The 21,439-nt window shown below is 38.4% G+C and overlaps 1 protein-coding gene across 1 annotated transcript in view; it reads right to left on the minus strand.

The window, feature by feature from the left end:
• The window catches only part of myo1d (myosin 1D), a 126,434-nt gene that overhangs the window by 37,417 nt on the left and 67,578 nt on the right, over positions 1-21,439 (minus strand). The window contains exon 16 of the mRNA XM_073828070.1: positions 9,473-9,680. Coding sequence (XP_073684171.1) covers positions 9,473-9,680 — 208 coding nt within the window. The remainder of the gene's footprint in view (positions 1-9,472; positions 9,681-21,439) is intronic.

Genomic DNA, 21,439 nt, shown 5'->3' on the forward strand with positions numbered 1-21,439 from the left:
TTTGGAGGGAGCTGAAGGTTCGAGTTGCCAAATGTCAGCCTCGAAACCTTAATGACTTGGAGAGGATCTGCAAAGAGGAGTGAGACAAAATCCCTTCTGAGATATGTGCAAAACTGGTGGCCAACCTCTGTGATTGCCAACATGGGTTTTGCCACTAAGTACTAAGTCATGTTTTGCAAAGGGGTCAAATACTTATTTCACTCATTAAAAAGCAAATCAATCTGTAACTTTTTTTAAATGCATTTTTCTGGATTTCTCTCACTGTTCAAAAAAATCTACCATTAATACCATTCTTTGTCAGTGGGCAAATGTACAAAATCAGCAGGGGATCAAATCATTTTTTCCTTCACTGTATATAACATGAAAAAATATTTTTATACATTTGAAATACATTTCAATTTTAGACTTTCAACTTTAAAAAAGGAAACACTAAGCTGTACAAAATGTACTGTAACCTGATAAAGTCTATTTTTAAGCTGTAACTGAATTCAGTTACCTTTATTTCTTGCATCCAGATGCACAATTCAAGTATTTCCGTTACTTCAAGTCTAAATATAGCAATTTTTATGTTGTTTATTTGTGTATGAGAATACCCCTGGTAGAGATACAATATACCATGATGCCATATATAACACATTTGCTCCTGTGTGGAATATAGCTAGACTCTCTAATGACACATATAATCTGATCTGTGGCACCCAAAGTGCATTTCAGAGGGTGTAAGGCCTGTCTTAGACATCAATAATAGATGATAATGGACCTCAGGGGAGCAGTTTGAGTGGCTCAGTACTCAGTAAAAATCCTAACCATATGTTGAATCCACTTTACATTGACTTAGGTGGGAAGAAGTGAAAGGAGCCTTTTGTCTGGCAAATATGGCATTATGAACATGTGGTTAAACATGTGGTCCATTTTCTATAATACTATCTTAAATATTTTGAGGATGACCTGAACTGTCTCAGAAGATGCTGCAAGCATGTATTACACTGTATTCAGATTAAAATTCAGTGTAAAATCTGCACTGTAATGTGGGCGAGTATCCCTACATGGTCTCTAGGTTTTGCCTGTGTGCTAGCACTGACCTCAAGGAAGAGCTTGCCTTTGAGTGGCTGTGCTACAGTGGCTGAACCCATTACGTAACGTAACTGTATGACTAATGCAGAGGAGTGAAGAAACAGCAAGGCTCCAGATTCATACTCAGCAAATCTGCTACCAGAGGTCCAGCATCACCAAACTGAGTGATGTACATGATGTACACTTGTCATGTCTAAACACAAACCAATCAATCAGTCTGAAAGAAATGTAGCGCAATTCAGAGAATAACTTATTGATATTATTGATTAGGCATTAATTGTGATGTATTATCGAGTGCATAATGGTAATTAGCTTTGCTAAATAGAGGTTGAAGGGTCAATTTTAAATTTTTACAATGCTGCATGTTTCTGAGATTTGCTTTCTGGATTTAAAACACTCTGAAATGTGCTTTAACTACAATTGCTTTTTTTGATTCTAAAGTGGATTGAAATGAAGCTGATGATAATTTGCAATTCTAATGTCAAACAGTATTAACATATTACATAAAAAAGGAAATACTTATTGCATAACCTATGTTTTTTGTCAGGCTAAACGTCTGAACAGGTGTTTTTTCATTGTTTCTGTTCAACGGGGTGAAAACGATTCTGAATTCATTCTTGACTACAAGACATGTACAGCCAGTAAATGCATGTAAATTTAAATTGAGTTGCAGAAACAACTCCCTTCATATACATGTATGTATCAGAAGTATTTTCTCCGGGGAGGCAAGGGAGGCAGTGTCTCTTCAAAATATTGAATGAGAAAAAAATTCATTGTACAAAAATAAAACAATGCCAATATTAAAAAAGATAACATTAAAAAGTGTATAACTGATTCGTTTTCTAAAGAAACATTGTCAAACAGCATCACCAGCAAGATTCCACATCTCTCTCTCTCTCTCTCTCTCAAGTTTTAACATTCATTTTGTTGAAAATGAACGGGGGAAAGTCACGTGAGAGGAGGCAATGCCTCCATCACGGTAGGACTGGATATGACTGGCTGTGATTGGTTCATGCGATAAATCCTGCCTCGTGTTCATGCATGTCCTGCATTTGCAAATCAATCTGAATGAACAACATAATGGTGTTAATGGGAAGACTAATTAAACAAATTAAGTAAACAACTCACACACTTAGATATAACCACTTTGTTACGTCAAAATAAGATTTAAAATGGCCTGAAAACATGATCTGTGGGAGTTTTTAGGAATTTTCTCTATATAGTTGACTTCTATGGTGCCTGTGAGTTTAAACTTCCAAAATGCAGTTTCAAGGCAGCTTAAAAGTGCTCTAAACTTCAAAATTGTCCTACATCATTGCAGAAGTGTTTACAAAGTGAACGTGCAAAGAAGGTCAAACGCCCTTCACAAAAAAATACAATGAAGTTGGAGGAGAAAATGAGTTTTTGGCATACGCTAACTGTCATGAACCCGTATACACATAGTACGCATGTGCATCACAGAGCTAGACAAGACAAGCATGTGGTTAAAAAGTGTATAAACTTTACATTTTTAAAAGAAAATAACCATGAGTTTCGCTAGATAAGACCCTCTAAACAGCATCTAAACAGCATTTTAGAAGTTCAAACTCACTGGCACCATAGAAGTCCACTATATAAAGAAAAATCCTGAAATGTTTCCCTTAAAAAACAATTTATTTATGACTGAAGAAAGAAAGACATTAATCTTGGATGACAAGGGGGTGAGTAAATTATCTGTACATTTTGGTTCTGGAAGTGAACTAATCCGTTAACCAAAAAAATGTGACTAAAACATGAATTTACATTTGATTAAAAAGTTCCAATTAAGAAATAAATGTTGCAAATATCTAATAAAAACTACTTCATTTCATTCATAACCAAAATAGCAGAATGTCTGAGTGAAAGCAGCCTGAGCTGTTCAAATTGTGTTTATGCTAATTTAGACAGTTGATGTCGACCGCAAATTCACACTGTCCATGCTGATGACATTGGAAATGCTTAAACAGTGGGGCGGACAGACGGTCTGTGTTTGTTTTTAGAGAGGATAGTGGTAGTAGACGACACCCGGGGGAATGTGGGTAAATCAGGCCAATAACAGGACCTCTACTCAACCCGCCCCCCCCTAGTCAGCTTGTCTGGTCAGCGTTTAACAAACCCAGCACAATACCGCCTCTCCACAGCAGATTTACACACTCATCAAAGCCAAACTGGAAAAGTCAAGACAAAAAGTCTGACATTATAAATAATTAAAGCATAAATCTTTCAATCAAACCCCAGTGTTTATCACTTTTTCCTTTTTAATTTTCTTTTCAGGGCTGCTGAAAAAATGTGATTAAAAAGAATGAGTGTGACAAGATAAGATCTACGTCTTTTAATGACCGTGCAAATAGCTTCTTTATTGAGGCGAAATGTAAAAATGAATAAAAAGAGGCTGTTTGAATCTCTCACCCCGCAGAAAACGGGACAAAGAAATTCTAGCAGAATCTATTCAGATGTGCCATCAGGTGTCAAACAGCAATTACAGATGGCTGACAGAATGTGAGGTGACTTATCATTAATCAGAGAGGCAGGCAGGCAGGCAAATCCCACAATCCCTCAACACACACAATTTCACAAACTGGCAGGACAGAATCACGGTCAGGGTATGTGACAGAGTTAAATGCATACACAAAAGCTCCAAACCACAGACAACCCCACGAGACGGTGGGGGAGGAAGACACGAAGGAGCCATTTTCATAAATCAATACCATGTGCTTGGCAAACCATAGACTTGGTGATGGAAGCTTCCATCTTCTCTGTGTCCTCTGGCAGATTGTTGGACTAGTGTGTGTGTGTGTGTTGTGTCTGGGATAGATATTGGGGTGCTGCCACTTTCTCAGCCAAATAACAGCAAGGCTCCTTTTGCAGCTGTCACTGCCTTTACGTTTAACTGCTGTAATACTTACAAAATGTTTTATATTTTCAGAATAAAATGCGAGTGGTGCAACATAAGGGTGCTGCTTTGCATTTGCTAATGTTCTGAGTGTTGTTATGTGGTTACAAAGATTTTCTGGGTGGTTGCTAAATGGCTGCTTACTGGCTTAAGACAATACTTAAAGTCACTTCATGTCATTCCAAACCTGTAAGACCTTCATTCATCTTCAGAACACAAATTAAGATATTTTTGATTAAATTCAAGAGCTTTCTGTCCCTGCACAGACAGCAATGTAACTACCACGTTCAAGGCCTAAAAAGGTAGTAAGGATATCATTAAAATTAGTCCATGTGACATCAGTGGTTCAACCTTAATTTTATGAAGCTACAAGAATACTAATAATATTTTTATTTAACAATTCCTTCTCGGATTTTGTCAAAAATATCACAATTTATGTTCAGAAGATGAACAAAGGTTTTCAACCACAAAATGAGGGTGAGTAATTATTAACAGAATTTTCATTTTTGAGAAAACTATCCCTTTAATGATTCATTTGCAAATTTAACTTTAATTGCAGGTGTTCTCAAGTCAACAACTGATTCAATTATGTTGTCAGAGCGCCAGTTAAAAAAAATCTGACAAAATATTGCTACTTTGTTGTTCTAAAGTGTTGTTTTTTTCTGGTATTTTTATATACAGTTGAAGTCAAATGTTTACATACACCTTGAGAATCTGCAAAATGGTAATTATTTTATCTAAATAGGAGGCATGATACACAATGCATGATATTTTTTATATAGTACTGACCTGAATAAGATATTTCACATAAAATATATGTTTACATATGGTCCACAATAGAAAATAATAGTTTAATTTATGAAAATTACCCCGTTCAAAAGTTTACATACACTTGATTCTTAATACTGTGGTTGATACTGTTGCTTTTTGTTTAGTGATAGTTGTTCATGAGTCGCTTGTTTGTCCTGAACAGTTAAACTGCCTGCTGTTCTTCAGAAAAATCCTTCAGGTCCCACAAATTCTTTGGCTTTTCAGCATTTTTGTGTATTTGAGCCCTGTCCAACAATGACTGTATGATTTTGACATCCATCTTTTCACACTGAGAACAACTGAGGGATTCATATGCAACTATAACAGAAGGTTCGAACACTTACTGATGCTCCAGAAGGAAACACAATGCATTAAGAGCTGGGGGTTTTGAACAGAATGAAGATTTTTTTCATTTAGTACTGCCCTTCAAAAGCTACAGAAGATACTGACATGTTTCCAAAAAGACAAAATAAGTTAAATTTACCCTGATCTTTAAATTACAAAAAAGTTTTTTACCCCTGGCTCTTAATGCATTGCGTTTCCTTCTGAAGCATCAGTGAGTGTTTGAACCTTCTGTAATAGTTGCATATGAGTCCCTCAGTGTCCTTAGTGTGAAAAGATGGATCTTAAAATCATAGTCATTGTTACATTGTAAATACACAAAAATGCTAAAAAAAAAAATATTTGTGGGATTTTTCTGAAAAACAGCAGGCAGTTTAACTGTTCAGAACAAGCGCTCATAAACAACTATATGGATCATTCAGGTAACAATACAGTACTAAGAATCAAGTGTACTGTATGTAAACTTTTGAATGAGGTAATTTTTATAAATTCAACTATTATTTTTTCTTGTGGACTATTTGTAAATGTATTTTATGTGAAATATTTCATTCAGGTCAGTACTAAATAAAACATAACACACACTTTGTATGATCCCTCTTATTTTAGTAAAATAATTAACATTTTGCAGATTCTGCAAGGTGTATGTAAACTGTATTTCTTTGTTATTTGTCCAGATGAATAATCTTGAGCACATCTAAAATAGCTCTTTTCAAGGACAGAATGGTAAAGCACCTTCATTAGATGCAGTACATTTCAATTTCCCACTTTGCCAGTGATGGCGTGTCCCCATTAACTGTTGTCTCGTGAGCCGTCAGGATGGGGATATTGCAATCATACATCACAGAACCAGACTTACAGGCTTATCAGATTTCGCAAAAACCTATGGTATAACATGACAAGTATAAAATGGGAAAAAAAAGCCCCGGTTGACCGTACTGAGTAAAACAGCTTCATTTTTCGATAAAACAGTGTTTGTTTACCACTGCAATCCGACACAGCAAAAGAAAGAAGATGCTGCAGAAAAGATCTGAGCAAAAACAAACAATCCTAGAGGAGGCATAAGGGATTTATGGGAGAAAATATAAGAGATTTATACAGAGAGTCTGACATCTCTGTGCATTGAGTGTTAGTTTGCCTCAGCAAATGCAATAAAATCCACATTGTGTCTAGCAAGGAGTCTTAAATCTGTTCTATCATTTTAGAAATTAGTGATATGGGATTTAACTCAGTCCATAAAATAAACAGAAAGCTTCTCTCATAACAGAAACCGCAACTAACATAGCCAATTATGTGAATGCTGGGGCTTGAACGTATTAAATATTAATTAAAAGGGAGGAAAATCATGAATAATGTAGTCACTCAATGTTTGTGTTTTGTACAGCTGATCCGATTTGCTTCAAATTGCCTCCATTCAAAGCCACATCTTCCTGATGAACCGAACAGAGGGTCGTACAACGAGAGACAGCACAGCATCTTGCATGTGCCCAAAGGAGCTCGCAGACTGAGCAAAGGATCCTGGGTATTTTCATCACCTACGGGAGAAGCGCTAAAGCGTAACGGCTTAGAAATGGCAGTGGAGTGAGGGGGCGGAGGAAGGCAATGGCACAGAAAAATGGCTGGGAATCTGTGAAGGAGTGGTGGGGTGTGACGGACAGGAAATCAGTGAGGAGAAAGTGGGAGGTGAAGAATAACTGAGCATTGATTTGGGGATTGCGGGTTCTTTTGGTTTACGAGCTTAAAAAAGATGAAAGATACATGCATCCCCATGAGCAATGCGCTGAGAAATGAGAGACAAAGAATAAGACGAAGCAGAACTCAGAGGCCTACGAACAAGGAGAGATGAGCAGTAGCATTTTTAAATTGGGTTCACTGAGAGCCTTTGGCACAAATGTTGGAACCGCTGGCAAAACTGGCAGACTTGGCACAAGTCAAACCAGTCTGCCATATGCTGATAAAGGGATTGTGCGTGAAAGAAAGATGATCCAAACCTTAAGACACACATGTGAGCACTGTGTTTAGGGCCAAGCGTAAGCTGGTTTTTGTACAAAATAACACATTAGCGCCTGTCACTCACAGAAGATCGACACAAGTGATATCAGCTCTGCTGGGACGCTCGGTTATTGCCTGAAGGTATATGTGATTAATACACTGAGAACATTCCTACAAATACGTTTGTTTTCCCCCTTAGGGAACCTGAGATGAACCGGTGTCAGGGTGACACCTTCATTGAGCTCTGAATCTATACGAAAGATCAAACAATCAATCTCTGATTCCGGAAGAGCAAAGATTTAACACTTTGATATGTGTGTCTGCTCACAAACGTAGCAGTCCGGTGAGACTATGAGACAGAAATACTGAGAACTGAGAGTTTGATATTGAACACAAGCGTAGTGAAAAACCATGTCAGTTTGTGTTTAAAAGCATTTCGATAACGGATACCCCCTGATACATCTTTTCAAATAGTGAATAAGATCTTGCAACGGGGGAGTGGTAAAAAAAAACACTCAGTGTGCAGACAGGAGCTGACAGAATAGATGCTTTGATTTCTAATATCTGTCAGTCACTGAAGACAGTAAAGCGAGAGTGGGGAATATACACTAAGAACCCACAATCATTTTGTGTGACAGTGAAATGACACTGGCAGTCAACAAATCTGCCATTCAATGTATTCTCATGCTCCTGAGGAAAAATAAAAGTAGAAAACTCCCTGTAAAAAAGCCACGAAGTAATGCGTATTGTGTATTTATACAAACAAAATACGAAAATGCTGTGAGTGGGAGGAATTTAGGTGCCATATTGTTTTATTGTTGCCTTGTTGTTCAGTCTGCTGTGGTGTGAGGTCTGTTGTTGAAAAGTAATGGTGTCAATGAATCACAGGAACGGAGGGCGGTGCGGATGTGGCACCTTGCTGTCTCTGAAGCTGATTAAGTAAGTGCATGAGTGTGTGCCGTAATGAAGTCTCAAAAAATTCCTCAGATCTAAAGATTTAAAGGATTAGTTCACTTCCAGAAAAAAAAATATCCTGATAATTTACTCACACCCATTTTTGAGGAAAACATTCTAGGACTTTTCTCCATATAGTGGACTTCAATGGTGCACAATGAGTTGAAGGCCCAAACTGCTGTTTCAATGCAGCTTCAAAGGGATCTACACAATCCCAGTCAAGGAACAAGGGTCTTATCTTGCAAAACGATCAGTCATTTTCTAAAATTTTCTACAAAATGACTAATCGTTTCGCTAGATAAGACCCTTATTTCTTGGTTGGAATTGTGTAGAGCCCTATGAAGCTGCATTAAAACTGTAATTTGGACCTTCCTCATTAAAGTCCACTATATGGAGAAAAATCCTGAAATGTTTTCCTCAAAAACCTTAATTTCTTTTCGACTGAAGAAAGAAATGAACAGCTTGGATGACATATTAGTAAGTAAATTATGAGGAAACTTTAATTCTAGAAGTGAACTAATCCTTTAATTTTTAAAAACTAACTGAATACAGAATTAAATATGATGCATGTCTTATTAAAATTTGGATGTCGTCCCATTTTTGTGAGATTTTTTTTAATACTCACTATCGTTCAAAAGTTTGAGCTCAGTAAGATTTTTTTTTTAAATACATTTATTTAACATTGATAAAAATAAGAATTGTTTGTTGAGCACATAATCAGGATATTAGAATGAAGTCTGAAGGATCATGTGACACTGAAGACTGGAGTAAAGGCTGCTGAATATTCAGCTTTGCTATCACATGTATAATTTACATTTAATTATATTAAAATATAAAATAGCTATTTTCAATTGAATATTATATTTCACAATATTACTGTTTTATTGTGTTCTTAATGAATAAATGGAGTTTCAATGTTCAACATTTTCTTTCAAAAACATTTAAAAAAAAAAATTACTGACTCCAAGCTCTTGAACGGTAGTGTATAATGAGGTTAGCCTTAAGGTCTAAGAATTTTATCATGACTCACAGGAGTAAGCATGAAAAGCACTTTGTGGGAGGACATTCGATTTTCAAATGCATTTCTGTTTATATGGTGCCCAAAAATATATGTGGAAGCTTAAGTCAAAACTAAAAATGTCTGAATGTCATTGCATTAGGTATCAAAATATTAAACAAGTGATAGTAAAGTTTTTCAGAATGCTGTTCCTAAATGCAGATCGCAAAATAAATGACACTTGTCTGATATATTTGTTATCCATGCAAGTTCATACAGTAAATGCAGATCATAAAATAAATGACACTGGTCTGATATATTTGTTATGTATTTGTTATATAAGTACACAGCAAGTCTAAGCTACACATAACATATCTGAGGTATTGAGCTCGAACCTTCTGCAGAAAGAGGACGATCCTCTTCACCATCTCTGCTCTCTGCTCCTCAAGGCTGAAGATGGTTCGAGGGGTGCGAATGAACACTTTGGTCTTGCCGTAGGCCACATCGTGTTCGAAGCCACAACCCTGCAACAGACGTTTCACCGCCTCCTTATCTGACGGCAGATCATGGTTGGGCCAGGTGAACTCGGAGATCATCTTATACCTTCAATGTGAAAAGTAAAGGAGAATATTTTAATTTATTAAAGGAGAAGTTCACAATTTACAACAATTTACCGATGATGTACTCAACCCCTTGTCATCCCAAATGTTAATGTCTTTTTTCTTCTGTCGTAAAAAAATTATGTTTTTTGAGGAAAACATTTCAGGAATTTTCTCCATATAGTGGACTTCTATGGTGCCCCACTTTCTAAAATGCAGTTTAAATGCAGGTTCGAAGGGCTCTTAATGATCCAAGCCAAGGAAGACGGGTCTATTCTTGCGAAACAATCGGTTATTTCTTTTTTTTTTAATTACAGTTTATATACTTTTTAACCTCAAACACTCGTCTTGTCTTGCTCTGCCTGAACTCTGTTTTTTCTGGTAAAGAGAGGGTATGTCGAAATACTCCCATCTTATTTTCTCCCTCAACTTCAAAATCATTTCAAAATCATCCTACATCACCGCAGAAGTCCCGACTTGATTGCAAAGTGAACATGCAAAGAAGATCAAACACCCTTAACAAAAAAGGAAAAATAGTGATTAGAACGATTTTGAAGTTGAGGGAGAAAACGAGGAGGTTTTCGACATACCCTGACTGTCTTGAACCGGAAAAAAATGAGTTCAGGCAGAGCAAGACAAGACAAGCATCTAAGGTTAAAAAGTATAGAAATTGTAATAAAAAAAAAAAAAGATTGTTTCACTGGATAAGGCCCTTCCTTCCTCGGCTGGGATTGTTTACAACCGCATTTGGGATCATTTGAAGCCGCATTTGAACTGTTTTGGAAGTTCATACTCGGGGCACCATTGAATTCCACTATATGGACAAAAATCCTAAAATGTTTTCCTCAAAAAACAATTTCTTTACGACTATAGAAAGAAAGACATGAACATCTTGGATGACAAGTACAAGTCTCCTTTAACATATATATTTATTACATATTTAGGGCCCGAGCACCGATGGTGTGAGGACCCTATTGAATCTGCTCCGTTTATTATTATTATTAGGGCCCGAGCACCGATGGTGTGAGGACCCTATTGGATCTGCTTCGTTTATTAGGGCCCGAGCACCGATGGTGTGAGGACCCTATTGGATCTGCTTCGTTTATTATTATTATTATTATTATTATTAGGGCCCGAGCACTACAGTGCGAGGACCCTATTGGAATTGCTCCGTTTATTATTAGGGCCCGAGCCCAAAAGGGCGAAGGCCCTATTGTTTTTCTAAGGATTATTATTATTATTATTATTATTATTATTTTTTTTTCAATGTTTTGGGGGATTTCGGGGGCCTTAACATACACGAAAACTCTTGAAACTTTGCACACACATTGGAACCTGCGGCCATCAGGGCCGGACAGACTTTGACATGGGGGGGTCACCTGGGGGGGGCATGGCACAGCGTTAAAAATTGCGACTTTTGAAGGGCTCTGGAGCGCACAACGGTTGATCTACAGTCACCAAAATTCATACACATATAGACCTCATCGGGCCGAACAAATTTCACACTCATAGTCCGTGCTTCGCCAAACAGGAAGTCGGCTATTCAGGGATGTCTAAAAAGTGCATGCAATGGAATTTGAAATACTCCTACTAGGCCTTTCCACCGATTGCCACCAAACTCGGTCAGCATGATCTCAAGACATTGGGGACGCAAAATTGCCAGGGGATTTTTGATATCTCGAACGGTTTGACCGTGACGGGGCGACAAATTTATGGCGAGAAATGAGAAACAGGAAGTGCCTAATAACTTTGACATACTTTGTCTGATTTTGACCAAACTTCAGCAGTTTGTTCATCGTCTGATGCCGATCACAGAGATGTGACTATTATGAGTCAAAGTTATAGCGCCACCAACTGGCAGCAGAAAGCGTGACGTTTTTGAAACGCTTTAAACTCAGCCTCTTAAGTTTACTCAATTTGCTTCAAACTTCATCCCAATAATGTCAAAACACGACCGATAAGAATCTGTGAAGGGCGTTATCCATAACTTTTATCATGTTGCCATGGCAACGTGTCAAACTTTAACTTTAGTTTTTTGTGTTTTTGAGCCACTTAAAATGCTTAGAATTTCATGAAACTCAACACACACATCTGTATTAATAACAGTTAAACACTGATAAAAGCCCATAAATGGGCGTGGAGCAGGCGCTCCATAGCGCCACCTTTTGACAAAAGTTGGGGGGTTACTTTGTCCTACAGTCACCAAACTCGGTACATATATTGGACTCATCAAGCCGGACAACTTTCTAATTTACACCCATTAGCTACGACCAACAGGAAGTCAGCTATTTTTATTTATATATGGATTTTTGGAAAAATCAAGCTGTGGAATTTGAAATACTCCTCCTAGACCTTTCCACCGATGGCCACCAAACTCAGTCAGCATGATCTCAAGATATTGGGAATGCAAAATTGCCAGGGGATTTTTGCTATCTCGAACGGTTTGGCCATGGCAGGGCGACAAATTATGGCGAGAAATGAGAAACAGGAAATGTCTAATAATTTTGACACACTTTAGCTGATTTTGACCAAACTTAAGCAGTTTGTTCGTAGTATGATACCGATCACAGAGATGCGACTATTATGAGTCAAAGTTATAGCGCCACCAACTGGCAGCAGGAAGTGTGTTGCTTGCAAAACGCTTTTAAATCAACCTCTTTATTTTACTCAATTTGCTTCAAACTTCATCAGAATAATATCAAAACACGGCCGATGAGAATCTGTGAAGGGGTCCTTGATAAATCAAATGCTGTTGCCATGGCAACATGTCAAACTTTAACATTTGTTTCCTGTGTTTTTAAATATAGCTGTGAATAAATTCATATCACTCATAGCAGAATCAGACAGTTCACAGCAAACTTTGTCAACATGATGCCAAGATACTGAAGATGTTAAATTGTGAACGGCTTTGGGACATCTTGAACGGTGTTGATGTGGTGATTTATGAAAGTAACAATAAAAAAGATGAAGAGTTATTTTCATATATCTTTAAATTGCATTATTCTAACTCATCAAAACTTTTTACATATAAACAACAAGAAATTCTTAGGAAATACGTGTAGTTTCAAAATGTTATCATGCTCAGAGGCCCCAAAAACATTAAAAGTGTCACATAAATTTGTCAGATTAAAGCTGTAATACCAGGGATGAACACTAGAGGTCCTCATAAGATAAGGAATCGTTTGACCTCTAATGCTATTTAGCTCATTCTCAGTGTATAAGAATGAAAATAATCCATAGAATCAGTTGATATAGACTGTACTGTCAGTGTACTTTTACATAATTATTTTGTATAGGTGCTTAAAGAGCATTAAAATCTTTTTTTAATCTTTTAAGGAAAAATTATATGATTTATATACATATATACAATCTCACTGATAGAATAAAAAATCTTATAAGTATGACACTATACTGCTCAGTTCACTTAATTAGAATGAGAAACAAATACATCAACTAAGTTAATATGTATTTATTTTTAATATATTTGTTTATAATTATTTCACAGATGCTTATAGATCATAAATAATAATAAATAATATTAAAAAATGGATGTAGATCATAAAATATGGTAACTATTTAAAATAGAGTCTCTTTTGTTAACATTAGTTAATGAACTAACACAAGAACGAACAACGAACAATATTTTTGTACTCGATTTTCTTCCAACTTCATCAGAATGATGTAAAAACACGGCCGATGAGAGTCTGTAAAGGCGTCCCTGATGCATCAAATGCTGTTGCCATGGCAAATAAATAAAAATACAAAATACATTCAAATATTTGTTTCCTGTGTTTTTGAGGCAGATAGCGTGCCTAGAATTTCATTTTCCATTTTCAATTTTCAATGATTTATTATATATTTAAAGTGCAGCATCCTAACTCTTTGAAACTTTTTTCATACAAATACCTATTCATTCTGATTAAACACAGTTCATTTCATAATTATACAAAACTCCACGAATGAAAGAAAATTAAAAAACAAATCTGATCTCACTCTGCTCTGCACTCTATGTGTGTGTTTGTGTGGTAAGTGGCTGAGTGTAAGGAGGTGGGATGGGTGTTAAGAGAAAGAGTCAGACAGGAGGAGAGACAGTTAGGGTTAGTCCAAAGGGTTATTGTGAATGCATGTGCCAACTGGGCACCGTTTTCCAGATGCTATCAGTATGGCGACTGCCAGACGGCGAGGGCCCGGTCAACGCTGCTTGCAGCTTTAATTATTCTTCTTCTTCTTCTCCAAAATGAAAAGTCTTTTTGAGGGCCTAAACATGCCCGAAAACTCACAAAACTTTGCACACGCATCAGACCTGGCGAAAATTTACATCTGATATGGTTTTCAAAAGTGGGTGTGGCAAAATGGCTCGATAGCGCCACCTATAAAACTTCAACGGAGTGCGCCTCGAGCTACGTTTCTCGTACATGTACGAAACTTGGTACACATATGTAACACACCAATACCTACAAAAAAGTCTCCTGGTGCAACATCCGAAACCCAACAGGAAGTCCGTTATATTGAATTTCCTGTACGATTTTTGTGCAGTTTTTGCCATTTTCAGGCCTCGTACTTTAACGAACTCCTCCTACAGTTTTTATCCGATCATCTTCAAATTTGCTGAGTGTCATCATAAGGCCTTTGCGATGTTAAATTGCGAAGCTTTAGAGTTTTCGTCGAAGGGCGTGTCCGTGGCGGCCTGACAAACTTTGATGTTTCGCCATGAAAAAGGAAGTTGCTATAACTCAGGCATACAATGTCCGATCTGACTCAAACTTCACATGTTTGATGACAGTCCGGTCCTGAACACACGTCAGTGCCCATATTCAGTTATAGTCATAGCGCCACCTGCTGACAACAGGAAATGACATGTTTAACACTGTTACGGACTCTTAGCAACATATTGAAAAGCGTTAACAAGTCTTAAATAGGCTAGCAACATGCTACAAACATGCTAAAACATGCTAGCAACACTTAGCTAAGAGCTAAAGCATGCTATCAATACAAATACAAAAGGAAATTGCTGTAACTCATGTATATACTGTTGAATCTGACCCAAACTTAATATTCAAGATGCTACAAAAATAATAAAGCATGCTAGCAACACTTAGCTAATATGCTAAAGCATGCTAATTATACAATAAAACAGGAAGTTACTCTAACTCAGGCATACCATGTCCAATCAGCCCCAAACTAAACATGTTTGATAAGAATCCTGGCCTAATCACACGCCCATGCCTGTATTCAGTTATAGTCATAGCGCCACCAGCTGGTAACAGGAAGCCACATGTTTAATACTGTTGTGGATGATTAACAACATTTAAAAAAAATTCAACAACTGTTAAATAGGGTAGCAACATGCTAGAAACATGCTATAACATGTTAGCAACATTTAGCTAAGTGCTAAAGCATGCTCTTAATGCAAAGAAACAGGAAGTTACTGTAACTCAGGCATGCAATGTCCAATCAGCCCCAAACTTCACATGTTTGATAACAGTCCTGGCCTGAAGATGTCTACATGCCAATATTCAGTTATAGTTATAGCGCCACCTACTGTCAACAGGAAGTGACATGTTTAACACTGTGACACACTATTAGCAACACACTAAAAAAGCCATTGAGTGCTAAACTAGTTTAAAACGTACTCAAACATGCTAGCAACACTTACTTAGTGCTAAAGCATGTTGTTAAAGACATAAAACAGGAAGTTACTGTAACTCAGGCATGCAATGTCCAATCAACCCAAACTTCACATGTTTGATAAGACTCGTGGCCTGAAGATATATACATGCCCATATTCAGTTATAGTCACAGTGCCACCTTCTGACAACAGGAAGTGTCGTTTAAAGGTGTTACGGACTCCTAGCAACATATTAAAAAGCGTTAGCAATTTTTAAATAGGCTAGCATCATGCTAGAATCATGTTAAAACATGCTAGCAACACTTAGCTAAGAGCTAAAGCATGATATTAATACAAAGAAAAATAAGTGTAACTCATGCATACAATGTCCAATCTGACCCAAGCTTAATATGTTTGATAAGAGTCCTGGTCTGAACACAAGCCCATGCCCATATTCAGTTATAGTCATAGTGCCACCTACTGGCAACAGGAAGTCACATGTTTAATACTGTTGTGGATGCCAAGCAACATCTTAAAAATATCAACAAGTGTTAAATAGGGTAGCAACATGCTAGAAACATGTTAGCAACATTTAGCTAAGTGCTAAAGCATACTCTTAATGCAATGAAACAGGAAGTTACTGTAACTCAGGCATGCAATGTCCAATCAGCCCCAAACTTAATATGTTTGATAAGAGTCCTGGCCTGAATACATTTACATGCCAGTATTTAGTTATAGTCATAGCGCCACCAGCTGGCAACAGCAAATTACTTGTTTTACACTAACTTAAGTTAAGCATGCAATGTACAATTTGCACCAAACTTGATATGTTTGCCAATAGTCCTGGCCTGAAGACATCTAAAAGCCAATGTTTCGTAATAGCGCCACCTGTTGGCAGCAGGATATGTCATGACTTACACTCAAGCATGCCATGTTCAAGCTTCACCAAACTTCATATGTTTGATAAAAGCACTGGCCTGAACACATCTGCATGCCAATATTCAGTTATAGGCATAGCGCCACCAGCTGGCAGAAGGAAGATTGGCACATATCAATGACTTTGACATATTCCTCCTACATTTTCTGTGTTAATAGCATAGTGCCCACCATTCGCCACCGATCGGCGGTGAGGCCGAGTGCGAGGGCCCTACCATCGCTGCTTGCAGCTTTAATTATTATTATTATTATTATTATTATTCTTCTCCAAAATGAATCGCATTTTTGAGGGCTTAGACATACCCGAAAACTCATGAAACTTCGCACACACATCAGACCTGGCGAAAATTTACGTCTGATATGGGTTTCAGAAGTGGGTGTGGCAAAATGGCTCGACAGCGCCACCTTTACACGTTCCGCGGTGTGCGCTTTCAGCTGTGATTCACGTACATGCACGGAAATCGGTACACACATGTAACACACCAATACCTACAAAAAAGCCTCTTGGAGCAAAATCCGGAACCCAACAGGAAGTCGGTTAATATTAATATTCTCAACAAAATTTGTGTCATTTTTGCCATTTTCAGGCGTCGTACTTGAACGAACTCCTCCTAGAGGTTTATTCGGATCAACACCAAATTTGCAGAGTCTAGTCTAAAGCCCTTTGTGACGTTAAATTGTAAAGATCTAGAGTTTTTATCGGAGGGCGTGTCCATGGCGGCCTCGCAAATTTCGATGTTTCGCCATGAAAAAGGAAGTTGCTATAACTCAGGCATACAATGTCCGATCCGTCCCAAACTTCACATGTGTGATAACACTCCTGACCTGATGACATCTACATGCCCATATTCAGTTTTACTCATAGCGCCACCTGCTGGCAACAGGAAGTGTCATGCTGCACTCTGCAACAAACTCCTCCAAGAGATTTTATCAGATCAACACCAAAATCGGTCAGTCTAATAAAAACGCTTTAGCGATGTTAAATTGCGAAGATCTTGAGTTTTTGTTGAAGGGCGTGTCCGTGGTGGCCTGGCAAATTTCGAGGTCTCGCCATGGATAATACACTTGTTATAACTCAGCCATAAAATGTCCGATTTGCCTCAAACTTCACATGTTCGATAAGAGTCCTGGCCTGAATACATCTGAAGGCCAATATTCTATTATAATCACAGCGCCACCTGTTGGCAACAGGAAATGACTTGTATCAAACTCCTCCTAGAGATTTAATGATATCAACATTATATTTGCTCAGTCTGATCTAGAGGCCTTAAAGAAGTTAAATTGCGAAGATCTTGAGTTTTCGTTAAAGGGCGTGTCTGTGGCTGCATGACAAAGTTTGATGTTTCGCCATGGACATAGAAGTTGTTATAACTCAGCCATAAAATGTCCGATCTGCCTCAAACTTCACAGGTTTGGTGAGAGTCCTGGCCTGAAGACACCTAAAGACCAATATTCAGATATTATCATAGCGCCACCTGTTGGCAGCAGGATATATCATATCTTTCACTAACTCAAAAATACCAAGGTCAATCTGCACCAAACTTCATATGTTTGATGAAAGTGGTGGCCTGAACACATCTACATGTCAATAATCAGTTATAGGCATAGCGCCACCAGCTGGCAGCAGGAAATTTGGCACATTTAAGTGACTTTGACATATTTCTCCTATTTTTACTGTATTAAAAGCATACTACCCACCATTTGCTGTGTTCCTAAAGCCACCGGTCGGCGGTGAGCCCGTGTGCGAGGGCCCGTTCATCGCTGCTTGCAGCTTTAATTATTATTATTATTATTCTTCTTCTCCGGAATGAATCGCATTTTTGAGGGCCTAAACATACCCGAAAACTCATGAAACTTTGCACACACATCAAACCTGGCGAAAATGGACGTCTGATATGGGTTTCAGAGATGGGTGTGGCAAAACGGCTCGATAGCGCCACCTTTACACGTTCCGCGGTGTGCGCTTTCAGCTGTGATTCACGTACATGCATGAAAATCGGTACACACATGTAGCTCACCAATACCTACAAAAAAGCCTCCTGGGACAAAATCCGAAACCCAACAGGAAGTCGGTTATTATTAATTTTCTTAGCAAAATTTGTGTCATTTTTGCCATTTTCAGGCGTGGTACTTGAACGAACTCCTCCTAGAGATTTACTCCGATCAACAGCAAATTTGGTGAGTCTAATCTAAAGCCCTTTGTGACGTTAAATTGTGAAGATCTAGAGTTTTCATCGAAGGGCGTGTCCGTGGCGGCCTCGCAAATTTCGATGTTTCGCCATGAAAAAGGAAGTTGCTATAACTTAGGCATAAAATGTCCGATCTGTCCCAAACTTCACATGTGTGATAACACTCCTGACCTGATGACATCTACATATCCATATTCAGTTATAGTCATAGCGCCACCTGCTGGCAACAGGAAGTGTCACGCTGTACTCTACAACCAACTCCTCCTAGAGATTTATACAGATCAACACCAAAATAGGTCAGTCTAATATAAAGGCCTTAGTGATGTTAAATTGTGAAGATCTTGAGTTTTCGGTAAAGGGCGTGTCCGTGGCGGCCTGACAAATTTCGAGGTCTCGCCATGGATATAAAACTTGTTATAACTCAGCCATAAAATGTCCGATTTGCCTCAAACTTCACATATTCGATAAGAGTCCTGGCCTGAACACATCTGAAGGCCAATATTCTATTATAATCACAGCGCCACCTGTTGGCAACAGGAAATGACTTGTATCAAACTCCTCCTAGAGATTTAATGATATCAACATTATATTTGGTCAGTCTGATCTAGAGGCCTTAGAGATGTTAAATTGCAAAGATCTTGAGTTTTCGTTAAAGGGCGTGTCCGTGGCGGCGTGACAAAGTTTGATGTTTCGCCATGGACATAGAAGTTGTTATAACTCAGGCATAAAATGTCCGATCTGCCTCAAACTTCACAAGTTTGGTAAGAGTCCTGGCCTGAAGACACCTAAAGGCCAATATTCAGATATTATCATAGCGCCACCTCTTGGCAGCAGGATATATCATATCTTTCACTAACTCAAACATACCAAGGTCAATCTGCACCAAACTTCATATGTTTGATGAAAGTGGTGGCCTGAACACATCTACATGCCAATAATCAGTTATAGGCATAGCGCCACCAGCTGGCAGCAGGAAATTTGGCACATTTAAGTGACTTTGACATATTTCTCCTATTTTTACTGTATTAAAAGCATACTACCCACCATTTGCTGTGTTCCTAAAGCCACCGGTCGGCGGTGAGCCCGTGTGCGAGGGCCCGTTCATCGCTGCTTGCAGCTTTAATTATTATTATTATTATTATTATTATTCTTCTCCAAAATGAATCGCATTTTAGAGGACCTAAACATGCCCGAAAACTCACAAAACTTTGCACACACATCAAACCTGGCGAAAATTTACGTCTGATATGGGTTTCAGAAGTGGGTGTGGCAAAATGGCTCGACAGCGCCACCTTTACACGTTCCGCGGTGTGCGCTTTCAGCTGTGATTCACGTACATGCACGGAAATCGGTACACACATGTAACACACCAATACCTACAAAAAAGCCTCTTGGAGCAAAATCCGGAACCCAACAGGAAGTCGGTTAATATTAATATTCTCAACAAAATTTGTGTCATTTTTGCCTTTTTCAGGTGTCGTACTTGAACGAACTCCTCCTACAGATTTATTCGGATCAACACCAAATTTGCAGAGTCTAGTCTAAAGCCCTTTGTGACGTTAAATTGTGAAGATCTAGAGTTTTCATCGGAGGGCGTGTCCGTGGCGGCCTCGCAAATTTCGATGTTTCGCCATGAAAAAGGAAGTTGCTATAACTCAGGCATACAATGTACTATCTGTCCCAAACTTCACATGTGTGATAACACTCCTGACCTGAAGACATCTACATGCCCATATTCAGTTATAGTCATAGCGCCACCTGCAGGCAACAGGAAGTGTCATGCTGTACTCTACAACCAACTCCTCCTAGAGATTTATTCAGATCAACACCAAAATCGGTCAGTCTAATATAAAGGCCGTAGCGATGTTAAATTGTGAAGATCTTGAGTTTTCGGTAAAGGGCGTGTCCGTGGCGGCCTGACAAATTTCGAGGTCTCGCCATGGATATAAAACTTGTTATAACTCAGCCATAAAATGTCCGATTTGCCTCAAACTTCACATATTAGATAAGAGTCCTGGCCTGAACACATCTGAAGGCCAATATTCTATTATAATCACAGCGCCACCTGTTGGCAACAGGAAATGACTTGTATCAAACTCCTCCTAGAGATTTAATGATATCAACATTATATTTGGTCAGTCTGATCTAGAGGCCTTAGAGATGTTAAATTGCGAAGATCTTGAGTTTTCGTTAAAGGGCGTGTCTGTGGCGGCGTGACAAAGTTTGATGTTTCGCCATGGACATAGAAGTTGTTATAACTCAGCCATAAAATGTCCGATCTGCCTCAAACTTCACAGGTTTGGTAAGAGTCCTGGCCTGAAGACACCTAAAGGCCAATATTCAGATATTATCATAGCGCCACCTGTTGGCAGCAAGATATATCATGTCTTTCACTAACTCAAACATACCAAGGTCAATCTGCACCAAACTTCATATGTTTGATGAAAGTGGTGGCCTGAACACATCTACATGCCAATAATCAGTTATAGGCATAGCGCCACCAGCTGGCAGCAGGAAATTTGGCACATTTAAGTGACTTTGACATATTTCTCCTATTTTTACTGTATTAAAAGCATACTACCCACCATTTGCTGTGTTCCTAAAGCCACCGGTCGGCGGTGAGCCCGTGTGCGAGGGCCCGTTCATCGCTGCTTGCAGCTTTAATTTTACATTATTATTGTTAAACAAGAAAGAAAGTTACATCTAGTGTCAATAATAATCAAACAAAACAATTCTTTCAACAATATACTGTAGTTCAACAGGCTATAGGCTTTTCATGGTTGCCAAGCAATGTACAATAGTAATTTTACACATTAATATAGGCTTTAAGAGTGGCTTATCCAATCAGAATACAAAGTCTGAACTATCTGTTTCATAACAAGCATTATGTAACACAATGAGTGCTTATTTAAGAGCAATGTGAGGCCGGACCCTTTGGATCAAATCCTCAATTTTCCAGTCTCGCCTCTAAGTAGTACATTATATTCCATCCACATCTGCAGCCGCAACAGAGACACAAATCACTCCCTG

Source organism: Garra rufa, chromosome 22, assembly GCF_049309525.1.
Source record: "Garra rufa chromosome 22, GarRuf1.0, whole genome shotgun sequence".
NCBI lineage: Eukaryota > Metazoa > Chordata > Actinopteri > Cypriniformes > Cyprinidae > Garra > Garra rufa.